At 50.4% G+C, this 11,282-nt stretch overlaps 1 protein-coding gene across 1 annotated transcript; it reads right to left on the bottom strand.

The window, feature by feature from the left end:
* Positions 1–1,711: 1,711 nt before the first annotated feature.
* Positions 1,712–8,665, bottom strand: LOC129148512 (ER degradation-enhancing alpha-mannosidase-like protein 3). Its single transcript, XM_054713503.1, has 2 exons — positions 6,567–8,665; positions 1,712–2,587 (listed from the first exon to the last, which is right to left on the bottom strand). The coding sequence occupies exons 1-2, from the start codon at positions 8,598–8,600 to the stop codon at positions 1,853–1,855; spliced, it is 2,769 nt and encodes a 922-aa protein (XP_054569478.1). The 5' UTR covers positions 8,601–8,665; the 3' UTR covers positions 1,712–1,852.
* Positions 8,666–11,282: the final 2,617 nt, after the last annotated feature.

Below are 11,282 nucleotides of genomic sequence, written 5' to 3'. Positions count from 1 at the left end.
AAATCACTAAATATAAGGCTTCTGGAATCAGTCTTAGAGGAACATCTGCTCCCTTTTGCCAAGCCCCAGTCCTATAAATCAAGGCAAGTAATTAAGCTTTAGCTATTTTGGCAGCTTTGCAATTAAGGTGAACAAAGCACTATGTCTATCCCTTCGTGAACTCTATGTATTATAGTTCTATCTTCTTACGCCAAATTTCACATGCAGTGACTAAAAATACCCATTTTGGTGTCAGGTTGAATTAAGGGCCAATAAAGATCTTATATACTAATCTACACCCCCCCACCCCAAGTGAATTCTCTATTAGATTTATGGTTCACTGACCCAATTAAGTTTAGCTGGAGTTTCTGAAAGCAGCGATTTTTCCTCTTATAAAAGAATACATCTACCTGGATCTAAGATACACTGTACATGTATATACACAAGTACAACACAGCACTGCTGTTTTTTTAACAGCTTCATACACAGTTTCAGTTTGTCAGTACCTCAAAACTGTCCTAGGAGGTTATATGTAATGTCATGGTAAGGAGAAAGAAAATTAAGTTTCTCAAAAACTATGCCTTTAGAACACATTCAGGTAAATTTAAAAAAAAATGAATAAAGCCATGATTTCAACTACAGGAATGTCTACAGCTATCAACAAAAATTAAATGTGGCCAGCACCAGACTGCCACCAAAAAAAAAAAAATTAAGCTATATGGCTGCATGTTAGTTGGTACTGTGTAAGTTTTCTACACAGGTTACCATACGCTAATTTTCAAGTCCATATCAGAAGGAATATTTGTTTTAAAAAGAAAAAGCAAATTTAAAAACCATGATTCACAGAAAATGTGACAGGCTCCTTAGGTACAACTTTAGAAACCATAGTTACCACAGCATGACCATGGCTTCCTCAGACAGAAATGGAACAATGTATTAAGCTATCAGTCACCTGGGCCTTGTGGCTCAAAATGCATACTAAACCTGGGATGGAGTAAGGCTGAGGACTAGAGGGATCACCTCTGAGAAAAATGAACTGGAAAAGGTTTATCACTTACCCTGTAAGGATCTAGCACTAAGTTCCACTTCAGAGTAGTCACAGCTTTCCCTATGGAAGGCCCAATGGCAAGCTCATATTGCAACAGTATAGTTTCTCACTTGCTCCATTTTTCATAAGTATAACATAACCAATTTCCACAATATAGTGATGACCTTTTTACCTGGTCCCAATGTTTAGTCCTTATGCAGAGAACTCACTGAGAAAGTACACTGGCTTCACCTTTGGTTTAAATGAAAAGGACATTGTTAAGGGGGGAAATCAAGTCATTTTGATCATCTGTTACACAATGAAGCAAGTGAAAGAGATGAGCAAGACTGTCCTCACCATGAACACATTTGCTTCATAACCACTGAGTTTTTCTGTGAAGGCAGCACAACCAGAATGCCCACAATACGCTTGGTGTTTCCCGAAAGACACTCTAACCCCCAAACCTAGAATGTCAAGCTTCCTTTAATTAGGAAGCAATACAAATTCCTACTCCACACCCCACTACTAACCAGATTTGTTTCTCGTTTGTCCAGGGCCTGCAGAAACCTGGATCCGAGGCGCATCCAGAGTCTTCTCCTGGCCCGGGGTGGTGCGGTGCTGGCAGCGAGGGGACTGAGTTTCCATTTCTCAGGGGACAGTTTGAAACAAGGTCAATCCTAACATAGCAAGCTCCAGGCTCCTATGATAACCAACTATCCCAGTCAGAACGCGGTTTCTCGTCACATACTAAAGCCTCCCGCTGGAGAGCCTGCTTAGTATGAGGGTGTCCATTAACCACAGTTTACCTACTCTTGTTAAATACCTACCACCGGATTCTTCAGTGAGTCATAGTTCGCCCTTCTTAATCACTATTTTCTTCTTCATCAATGCCTTCTTCAGCATTTTAATTGCTTTCATATCTTCATTCCAGTCTGCTACTATGGGATGTAGGGGCTGGTCGTCTTGATCCCAGCTGACGTTGGGATTGGAATCTTCCTCAGTTTCTGACTGGTCTTCATCTTCATCGAAATATGTACACTCAGTCTCAAAGCCTGCAAGCCCAATTTTCTGATGGGAGGGAGAAGCGCTTGCAGCGGCATCGTCAGTAGTTGATGATTCCGAGTGAGAGTTCAGAGAGCTGTCCTCCGGAGACTCTCCATCCACCTCCTGAGAGCCTGCTGTGGTCTGATCAGCACTCTGAGGCTCACTTTCCGTTTCAGGATCTCGGTCTTTTGCTTTGTCAGAAAGGAGCACTTCCACCTCCTCGTATTCCCGGATAGCATCCAATATGATACTTCCTTCTTTACTGAATAGGAACAGCATGGGGATCTTGATGTCATCTGTGTCCTTTCCGTCACCTGCCATCTGGAACAGAGGGGCAGTATCACTGCTGCTTCCCTCATTGTCATCAATGACAATGCCACCGATGGCTCCAGCATTCTGGATGTTGTGTGCCTTTTCTGCAAACATGCACTGTCCTCTTTGTAGCAAAGCAATTTTTCCCATCACTGCCTCGGGGTTAGTAAGCGCTGAACAACCATTGTATGGTTTACTGCATGCAACAAATCCTCTTGTCTCTTTTTTTTTTTTTAATTGATTTTTTTTAATTTTATTATTTTTAATTTATTTTTTTATTTTTTTTTTTTTTTTAAATTTCTTTATTGATTAAGGTGTCACATATTTGTCCTCATCCCCCATTCCCATCCCACCCCTCTCCCCACGCATGCCCCAACCCCCTGTTGAACTTAACCATTGGATAGGCTCATATGCATGCACACAAGTCCTTTGGTTGAACTCTCCCCCTCCCCCCACCCTCCCCTTTCCTCCCTCTGAGGCCCGATAGTCCGATCGATGCCTCCTTGCTTCTGGTTCTGTTCTTGTTCCTCAGTCTATGTTGTTCATCATTTCCCCTAGATGAGCGAGATCATATGTCACTAGATATATACTTATGAGAACTGAATGTGAGACGAGCAATAATAGTTATGCTGACAGGCAAATGAATCAGTCTGTAGTGAGTTTCTTTCTGGACCAACAGTTCTTTTGAGACCCAATTTCAATGACCAGCTGTTCCTTGTGTGTACATGTCAGCGCTGAACCCTCAGCTCAGGATGGTGGACAAATGGTGGTAACGGAGGTCCGACTCCCTCTGGTTTGGTCTCGGCCGGACCCAGGGGCACGGCGTCACCCGGATTAAAGGGCACGTGGCCACACCCATACCCAAGGGGCGCGTGGCCTCACCCGGGCCTGAGACCCAGCCTCACCCGGATGGATCCAGGGGCACACAGCCTCACCCGGACCCAGGATCCGGCTTCACCCGTACCCAGGGACGTTTGGCCTCTCCCAGACCCAGGGGCACGTGGCCACACCCGGGCTTAGGTGCACAAGGCCTCACCCGGATCCAGGGACACATGGTCTCTCCCAGACCCGGGGACGCTTGGCCTCTCCCAGACCCAGGGGAACGTGGCCTCACCCGGGCCTAGGTGCACGAGGCCTCACCCGGATCTAGGGACACATGGTCTCACCCGGACCCAGGGACGCTTGGCCTCTCCCAGACCCAGGGGCACGTGGCCTCACCCGGGCCTAGGTGCACGAGGCCTCGCCCGGATCCAGGGACACATGGTCTCACCCGGACCCAGGGACACTTGCCCTCTCCCAGACCCAGGGGCAGGTGGCCTCACCCGGGCCTAGGTGCACGAGGCCTCACCCGGATCCAGGGACACATGGTCTCACCCGGAACCAGGGACGCTTGGCCTCTCCCAGACCCAGGGGCACGTGGCCTCACCCGGGCCTAGGTGCGCGAGGCCTCACCCGGGTCCAGGGACACATGGTCTCACCTGGACCCAGGGACGCTTGGCCTCTCCCAGACCCAGGGGCACGTGGCCTCACCCGGGCCTAGGTGCACGAGGCCTCACCCGGATCCAGGGACACATGGTCTCGCCTGGACCCAGGGGTGTGTGGCCTCTCCAAGACCCAGGGGCACGTGACCTCTCCCAGACCCAGGGGCACGGCCTCACCCGGGCCTAGGTGTGCGAGGCCTCAACTGGATCTAGGGACATTTGGCCTCATTCGGACCCAGGGGAGTGCGGCCTCCCCCAGACCCAGGGGCGCTTAGCCTCACCCGGGCACGGGACCCAGCGTCATCCGGGTCCAGGGGCACATGGCCTCACCCGGACCCGGAATCTGGCCTCACCTGGGCCCAGGGGCATGTGGCCTCACCCAGACCCAGTGACGTGAGGCCTCACCTATACCCAGAGGCGTGTGACCACACCCGAGCCCAGAGGCGCGCAACCCCGCCTGCACCCGGGTCCCAGCGGGGCCCCGTTTTCCCGATCCCAATTCCTGCCGGTCAACCCCCCCTCAGCAATTCCCCCGGCCATCCTGCCAGAGCTCCAGGACGGCCGCTGCAGAACTCGGCGGCGGCGGCTCGGTGAAGCTCCGGTGCGCCCGGTGCATGGCGGCGGGCCGGTCCGGCGTCGCTGCGTCGGCCCTTGGGTCTGCAGCGGTGGCTGGTTGCCGAGCATGCGCACCTGGCCGCTTCCGGGGCGTTGAGATTCTTGACGGACTTGGAGGTCAGCAAGCGCGGAGTCTCCCACCCCATGTCTCATAGGGGCTCGTCTTTCCGTGCTCGGCAGCCAGTGGAGCCGTTCCCTCAGCCGGAGACCGCCGGGGGAACTGCGCCGAGCACGTTCCAGGCCGCCGTTGTGTCGCCTGAGCCGTAGTTCTTAAAGTGTGGTCTTTGGGTCACCTGCATCAGCATCATCCCGTATACCCCTCTCTTATCCTAGTTGTAGAGCATCCACTCAGCCAGCCCTATGGTGGTCTTGGATAGTGTCTGCTCTGCTCTCCTGTCGTAGTCTCAAAGTTGTTGTGGTAGGCAGCAATCAGGCTTCCGCCCTATGCCTCCATCTTGGTCCTCCTTTGTATAGTTAAGTCTTGATTGTTGTTGGTGTTACTGGGAGGGCTCTCTTTGTCTATAAAGGAAGAGTTGCTGTGCAGGAGACACGTTTATGGGCCGGGTCTTGGTGCAGCAAGGCTTTGGCGCTCACTGAATGTGTCACTTATGCGCGTGGTTGAAATCTGGTGTCATCTCCCACAGACCACTAGATGCCCTTGTTTCTGGGTCTCCAATGGGGTGTAGATCAGCTACTGCCTTAGGCACTCAGCAAGGATTACAGCAAAAACTGTGGTTTCCTCCTCCTGTCTGAGTGGCCCTGGAGCAGTCCGACTAGAACAGCAGTTCATCTGGTCCGCTGCCAGAGGGCAGGCCACCCACATGCATAAGCCGTTGCTTGGAGCGCAGGTGCGCCTGCACGACTTGTGGGGCGGGTCTTCAAAACGTGCGGGGTGGGTCCCAGGGCGGGGCGGGTCCCAGGGTGGGGCGGGGTCTCAGGGTGCCAACAGGCCATGGTGCGGCGAGCCCCGATGGCTTCGAGTCTGGACCTTCTGCCTTCCACGTTTCTAAGTCCCCTTGTTCCGCACTCCAGCGCAGCATACACTGATTGCTGGGCGCATCTCCGCAAGAGTCCCGCCTCTCCCCGCAGGCGTCTGGGTCTCCCGCGGGTCCCCAGAAGCTGGATTTCAGGGTGATGGAGAGCTAATCTCCCCTAGGTTTGGAACAAAAGCCCCTTTCCCCCGCCACCAGCCAGACCCACGCGCCTCCACACCTCATCCCCTCCGATTTCGCTGGATGTGAGGCAACAGGTCAGCCTTTCACCTCCGCCGCCATCTTTTCCGAACTTCCCAATTTGTACTTCTTAATCCCTTCAATTCAGTCAACTCTACTGAAGTCTAGCGCCGCCAGGAGGTGCACGGAGAGGGCGCCCGGGCCTCCGTCCAGTGTGCGGGGCGCGCGGCCCGCGGAATCAGGCGCGCGGGGGCTCCGCGGTGGGGATGGGCGCCGGGCGGCCGCCGGGCTCCGGGCGCCACAGCTGCCACCGCCGCCCCCGCCGCCGCGTCCTCAGCGCCCCGGGCCGGGCGGCCTGCGGGGGCGGCGCAGTTGCGAAACTGAGTGAGTATGGAGTCGGAACTTTCCTTGGCGGCCGCGATTTCTGGGCAGCATCTGGGATCCCTCCCGCCTGCTCTCCAAGCCCCCGAGCCCGCTCCCTCTCCGCAACTGGGGCCTCTTGGCCGCCGTCTTGATTCTCCTCCGTCAAAATGGCTAGAGGGCTTGAATGTAAGATGAGAGCTCCTAAGAATCCTCCAAGTCGGTGTTGGCGGCCTCCGGGGCCCCGGGGATCTCACTGCGCAGCTCGGCCAGGTCGGTGGTGCGGGTGAGCCCCTCCTGCATAAAGATGGTCTCTTCCTTCACCGAGAGCCGCTGCGCCGAGTCCGCGGCCTCCGCCACAGCAGCTGCCGTGGCGCCCACGAGCCCATGGCCCCGGCTTCGGTGTTGACTGAGGGGAGCAGCCGCCCGGTCTGGGGAGACGCGAGCAGCAGTCGCCACCCTCACCAGTCCATGTTTCAGTTTTATTTCCGAAACTGCCATGCGAGGCAGCAGATCAGCCTTTCACCTCCGCCGCCATCTTTTTTTCCTATTGATTTTTTCTCCTCTTGTCTCTTTATGTTTAGACAGATCTAGCCCAAACTGAGCTGGTCCGGCAGTCAATACTACCCTGCCAAAAAATGGGTGGGAAACAATTTGTACAGCTCGGGGCGGTAGCTGCTGTTCTTTCTGTTGCTGACTTGACAATTCAATCATCTCCTGCATAAACCTCAACCCATCTTCAGCATCAATTGAACTAGCAGCTTGGATTGCATGTTGAACCAACTGGACTCTCCCATCTTTGAGGTGAATCAAACTCACCCCCATCTTCTTCAAGATTTCTAAATGCTCAGGGTTAGTGGCCATGAAATCTCTGGCTCTCAGCGGGGGTTTAGCTCCACTCCTGAAACTCTCCTCTACTCTGATGACGCCTCTAGGACAGCTCTTATCCACCACATTTTTCAAGGGTTCACGAATGCTCTGAGCATACAATGGATCATTAGGGAAGAGAATCTGAGTATTTGGACAAGTCCAATCAAAATTACTGTCATCCAGTTCTATATATTCTGAAGTTGTGCTCTTCTTAGAGATGCTTTGATTTGTAGTAGAGAGCCAGAGAGGTAACAGATGAGCTTCTGTTGTGAATATGTAATCTTCTATGTCAAAAATAATATCTTCTTTATCCGCAAATAACAGGTAAAGATATTTAAACATTTCAGCCAAGAAGAAAGAATCCATTCTGTCCTCGTGACTTCCAGTGCGAACATCCTTCATGGCAGCGAATCCGCAAGGCACTCGAGCATATTTATTTAAGTTTTCAATAAGTGTTTTCCCTACTTCAAGGTAGTAAGGGTCTCCTGTAGCTTTATACAAGAAGTAGGTACTTTCTGCAAATTCCGGTCTTAAAGGATGTTGAGCCCAATGTACCCTAAAATCTGTGGTAAATGCCTCTGGTAGAAAATTGTGTTTTTTAATCACTTGATATAACATTTCATGAGTTTCAATAGCAGGTCTAATATCTCCTTTTAAGACCTGCAGACCTGGAAAAAAAGCAAGCAAAGCATCCATCCAAGTCCGAGCATTCAGCATTGGCTTATGGATATGCACATCGAGTAGCAGAGGGGGCTGGCTGATGTACCGCATGATGGCATCATAGTGTGTATTAAATCTTTCCAGAAAACTGTCATCTCCAAGCAAGACATAAGCTTTCAACAGATATTCATAATAGGAATCAATGCCAGCTCCAACTCCACTATCTTTTCGCACCCAATCTCCTGTATGGATGTTTATGGTCACACCTACTAAATTACTACTTCGCTGTCTTTTTTCCCAGAGAAAATCAAGAGCTTTTCTTGCATATTCCTCAAATATTGTTGCTCCTGTGAATCGACTTAAAGCAGCAAACTCAAGGATCAAGGTACCTGCACATGCTGTACAGGTATCGGTCTCAGTTCCTGTCCGAGCTTCTGGTTTTCTGATACCAAACTTTAAATTAATTCTTGGATAAGGAAGGCCACTGGTAGTATTAAAAGCTGGTAAAAGCTTGTAACCCAATTGCTTTGCCATTTGCAGAAGTTCATCATTGTACCATTGCATGTACTCGCCCTTTTCTTTCAGCATGATTGCCAATGAGTGTCCACCCAGAAGACCCCCAAGAACTCTGATGTTTGTTTCAAAGACTGATACAACTACATCATTATCTAAATTAACATCTCTTAAAACTTTTTTCACTGCATCTTCAAATTCTTTAGTTTTATTTAATACCACAAGAGTGTCCAAAGAATCAATCAGTGTCAGGGAAAATTTTCCCAAGGCATCGTCAACATCACCCCGACTTGGCTCCTCGCCTCTAATTCGACCTCTGCAGGTTAAAGGCATGAGTTCATCAGCTGGGTAAGCATGATCCATATAGTTGCCATAAGCATGATCAAACATTTCCAGTACTTGATTCCCGAGCCTCTGTTTCTCCTCCCTAGTCATGGGCGCGGCCCCCGCCGTCCACACGGACGTGGCCGTCACCAGGCAGAGCACGGCCGCCGTCACCACCAGGCTCCAGGGCGCTCGCTGAGGGGCCAGGGACCCACAGCCCCGGCCGCCTCCGGCTTCGCTCATGGCCCCGCGGTTCCGCGCACGCGCAGCGGCTACGCCCGGGCCGTGGGACACATTGCCGGACGCGCGTGGCGAGGGAGCTGCGAGCCGTGCCCAGGGCAGGATGCGGAGTCAAGCGAGCGGCCGCCGTCACCGAGCTGTTTCGCGAAGCCACCGGGCCGGTCTCCAGCGCCAGCGCTGCCACCGCTGCCACCGGCCTCCGCCCTCGGCAGCCTGAGCGCCTCCCTTAAGTGTTCTTATAATAAGTGAGAAAAATAAACCATTCCTTGCACATTTATGGCTTTTCTCCAGTATGAACTCTGAGGTTTTTAGTGAGGTGAGACCTGTGACTGAAGGACTTCCCACATTCACTACACTCATATGGCTTTTCTCCAGAGTGAACTCTGTGGTGTACAGTGAGGGCAGCCCTTTCCCTGAAATGCTTCCCACATTCACTACACTCATATGGCTTTTTTCCAGTGTGAACTCTGTGGTGTTTAGTGAGGTTAGACCTTTGACTGAAGGACTTCCCACAGTCAGTACACTCATATGGCTTTTCTCCAGTGTGAACTCTGTGGTGTTTAGTGAGGGCAGCCCTTTCCTTGAAATGCTTTCCACATTCACTACACTCATATGGCTTTTCTCCAGTGTGATCTCTATGGTGTTTAGTGAGTGAAGCCCTTTCCCTGAAATGCTTCCCACATTCACTGCACTCATATGGCTTTTCTCCACTGTGAACTCTGTGGCGTACAGTGAAGGTAGACCATTCACTGAAATGCTTCCCACATTCACTGCACTCATATGGCTTTTCTCCAGTGTGAACTCTGTGGTGTATAGTGAGGTTACACCTTTGACTGAAGGACTTCCCACAGTCACTACACTCATATGGCTTTTCTCCAGTGTGAACTCTGTGGTGTCTAGTGAAGTCACACCTTCTAATGAAGGACTTCCCACAGTCACGGCACTTATACCGCTTTTATCTAATGTGAACTCTGTTGTATTTAATGAGAGCAGGGCTTTCTCTGAAGACCTTCCCACAATCAGTACACGCACAGAGCTTTTCTACAGTGTGAACTCTCCCATATTGTAGGTGGGTAAAGTTTTGTCTGAACACTTTACCACATTTATTAGACTCATTAATCATATCTCCAGAGCAGAGACCTTTCTGATAAGCAACTTTCTGTTTCTGGCTGGCAGCTCTTTCACATTCAACCCACTGGTGATGTCTTTTTCCACTGAGACATTCCTCTGAACTCTCATTGTTACTGTGTGGCTCCTCAGTGTTCAGAGTGGCCTGGTGCTGGAGAAGCCCTGTGGTGGATGAGGAGTCTACACCAACCTCAGTACTAGCTTCAGGCACCCCAGAGAAGTAGAACCAGCAGGTTGTCACAAGCGAAGCTCTCTCCATATCTTCTTTCCAGGGCTTCTCTCCACAGGCATCCTTCTGCTGCTGGTGAGGGTTTGCACTGAAACACAAGTCTCTCACACATGCATCACTTAACAACACATTCTTCTCAAAGTATGCCACTTGTAACTCAGTCAGGTGCAAAATACCTTTTAACACTGAGAAGCACGGCTTACACAGATGGGTCCTCTGGATGTCTGCGGCTGTCTTGGAAGCCCTGACCTAAGAGTCTCCTACAGACACACTGTGCTCAGAATAGGCCTCCCCATCATCCATTTTATGCCAAGGACCTGAATACAGAGGAATGATGCGGAAATGAATGTTGACTTTGGTGACAGAGGGAAGTCCCATTATAAAACTGTGTTGCACATAATACATTGGTCTCATGCAACTGGCTGAAAATAGAAGACCTGAAAGATGAACTAATAACATGCAACTGTGAAGTTCTTGACCACTGAAATTCACAAAACAAGAGAGACTTCAACAGAAATAGAGCAAAACCATGGCAAGCACCACATGGAAGAGAAGCGGACTGTCCAGCTCATTCTGCTGCTGACAGCATTCAGTAGATCTTCTCTGCTGGTGACATGGGCAAGCTGTGCAGAAGGTTGGTTACATCTCATTCCAAGTAAAATTCAATAAACAAGTAGCTGGTGTTTCAGGGGTATTTAAGTATGAATGTGCTCCTTATAACACTTGCATAGGTCCATGTTATAGTATACTGCAGAAAGAGTTGTGCAGAGGAATAGGTGATGTAAAAAGGACACAAAGGTGAAAGTAGACAATGCTAGGAAGTCACCGATGAAATGACAAACCAGCACAGTGTCCAGTGTGGAAAAGAAAAAAATAAATGAGGTGTGGCCTTTGGAACCTGCACCAAACACTGTAGTACAGGAGCAGGATCCCGGTATAATCTGAACACCATCCTTATTTCATACTTCCCTGCAATTGCCACTCAGCCGGGCTAAGCATTCTCTAGGACCATCCTGTATGTTCACCCTGGAGAAACCCAGGGTTCTCCCTGTACCTCCTCCTTTAGTAGAAGTATGTACAAACTAAATATTCTGAGTATCAATGAAAAGACAACAGTGGTGAGCAGCCATCACTTGCCCATAGCATTCAGCTTGCAATAGTATCCAGGGAAGGTAATATTACAAACAATAATTGGAGGGTCTTACAAGAACAGCCCCTGGTTCATGTATGTAAAGAAGATAACTGACACAGGGTCTTTATCAACAGGAAAGGTGCAGAATGGGAAGCCGTGGATGTGGATAGAGTCACCCTCCCTGGAGTGGAAGAGC

Source organism: Eptesicus fuscus, unplaced genomic scaffold (genome assembly GCF_027574615.1).
Source record: "Eptesicus fuscus isolate TK198812 unplaced genomic scaffold, DD_ASM_mEF_20220401 scaffold_72, whole genome shotgun sequence".
NCBI classification, from domain to species: Eukaryota; Metazoa; Chordata; class Mammalia; order Chiroptera; family Vespertilionidae; genus Eptesicus; species Eptesicus fuscus.
Note: the sequence above shows the minus strand (reverse complement) of the source record. Positions and strands in the feature narration are given on the sequence as shown.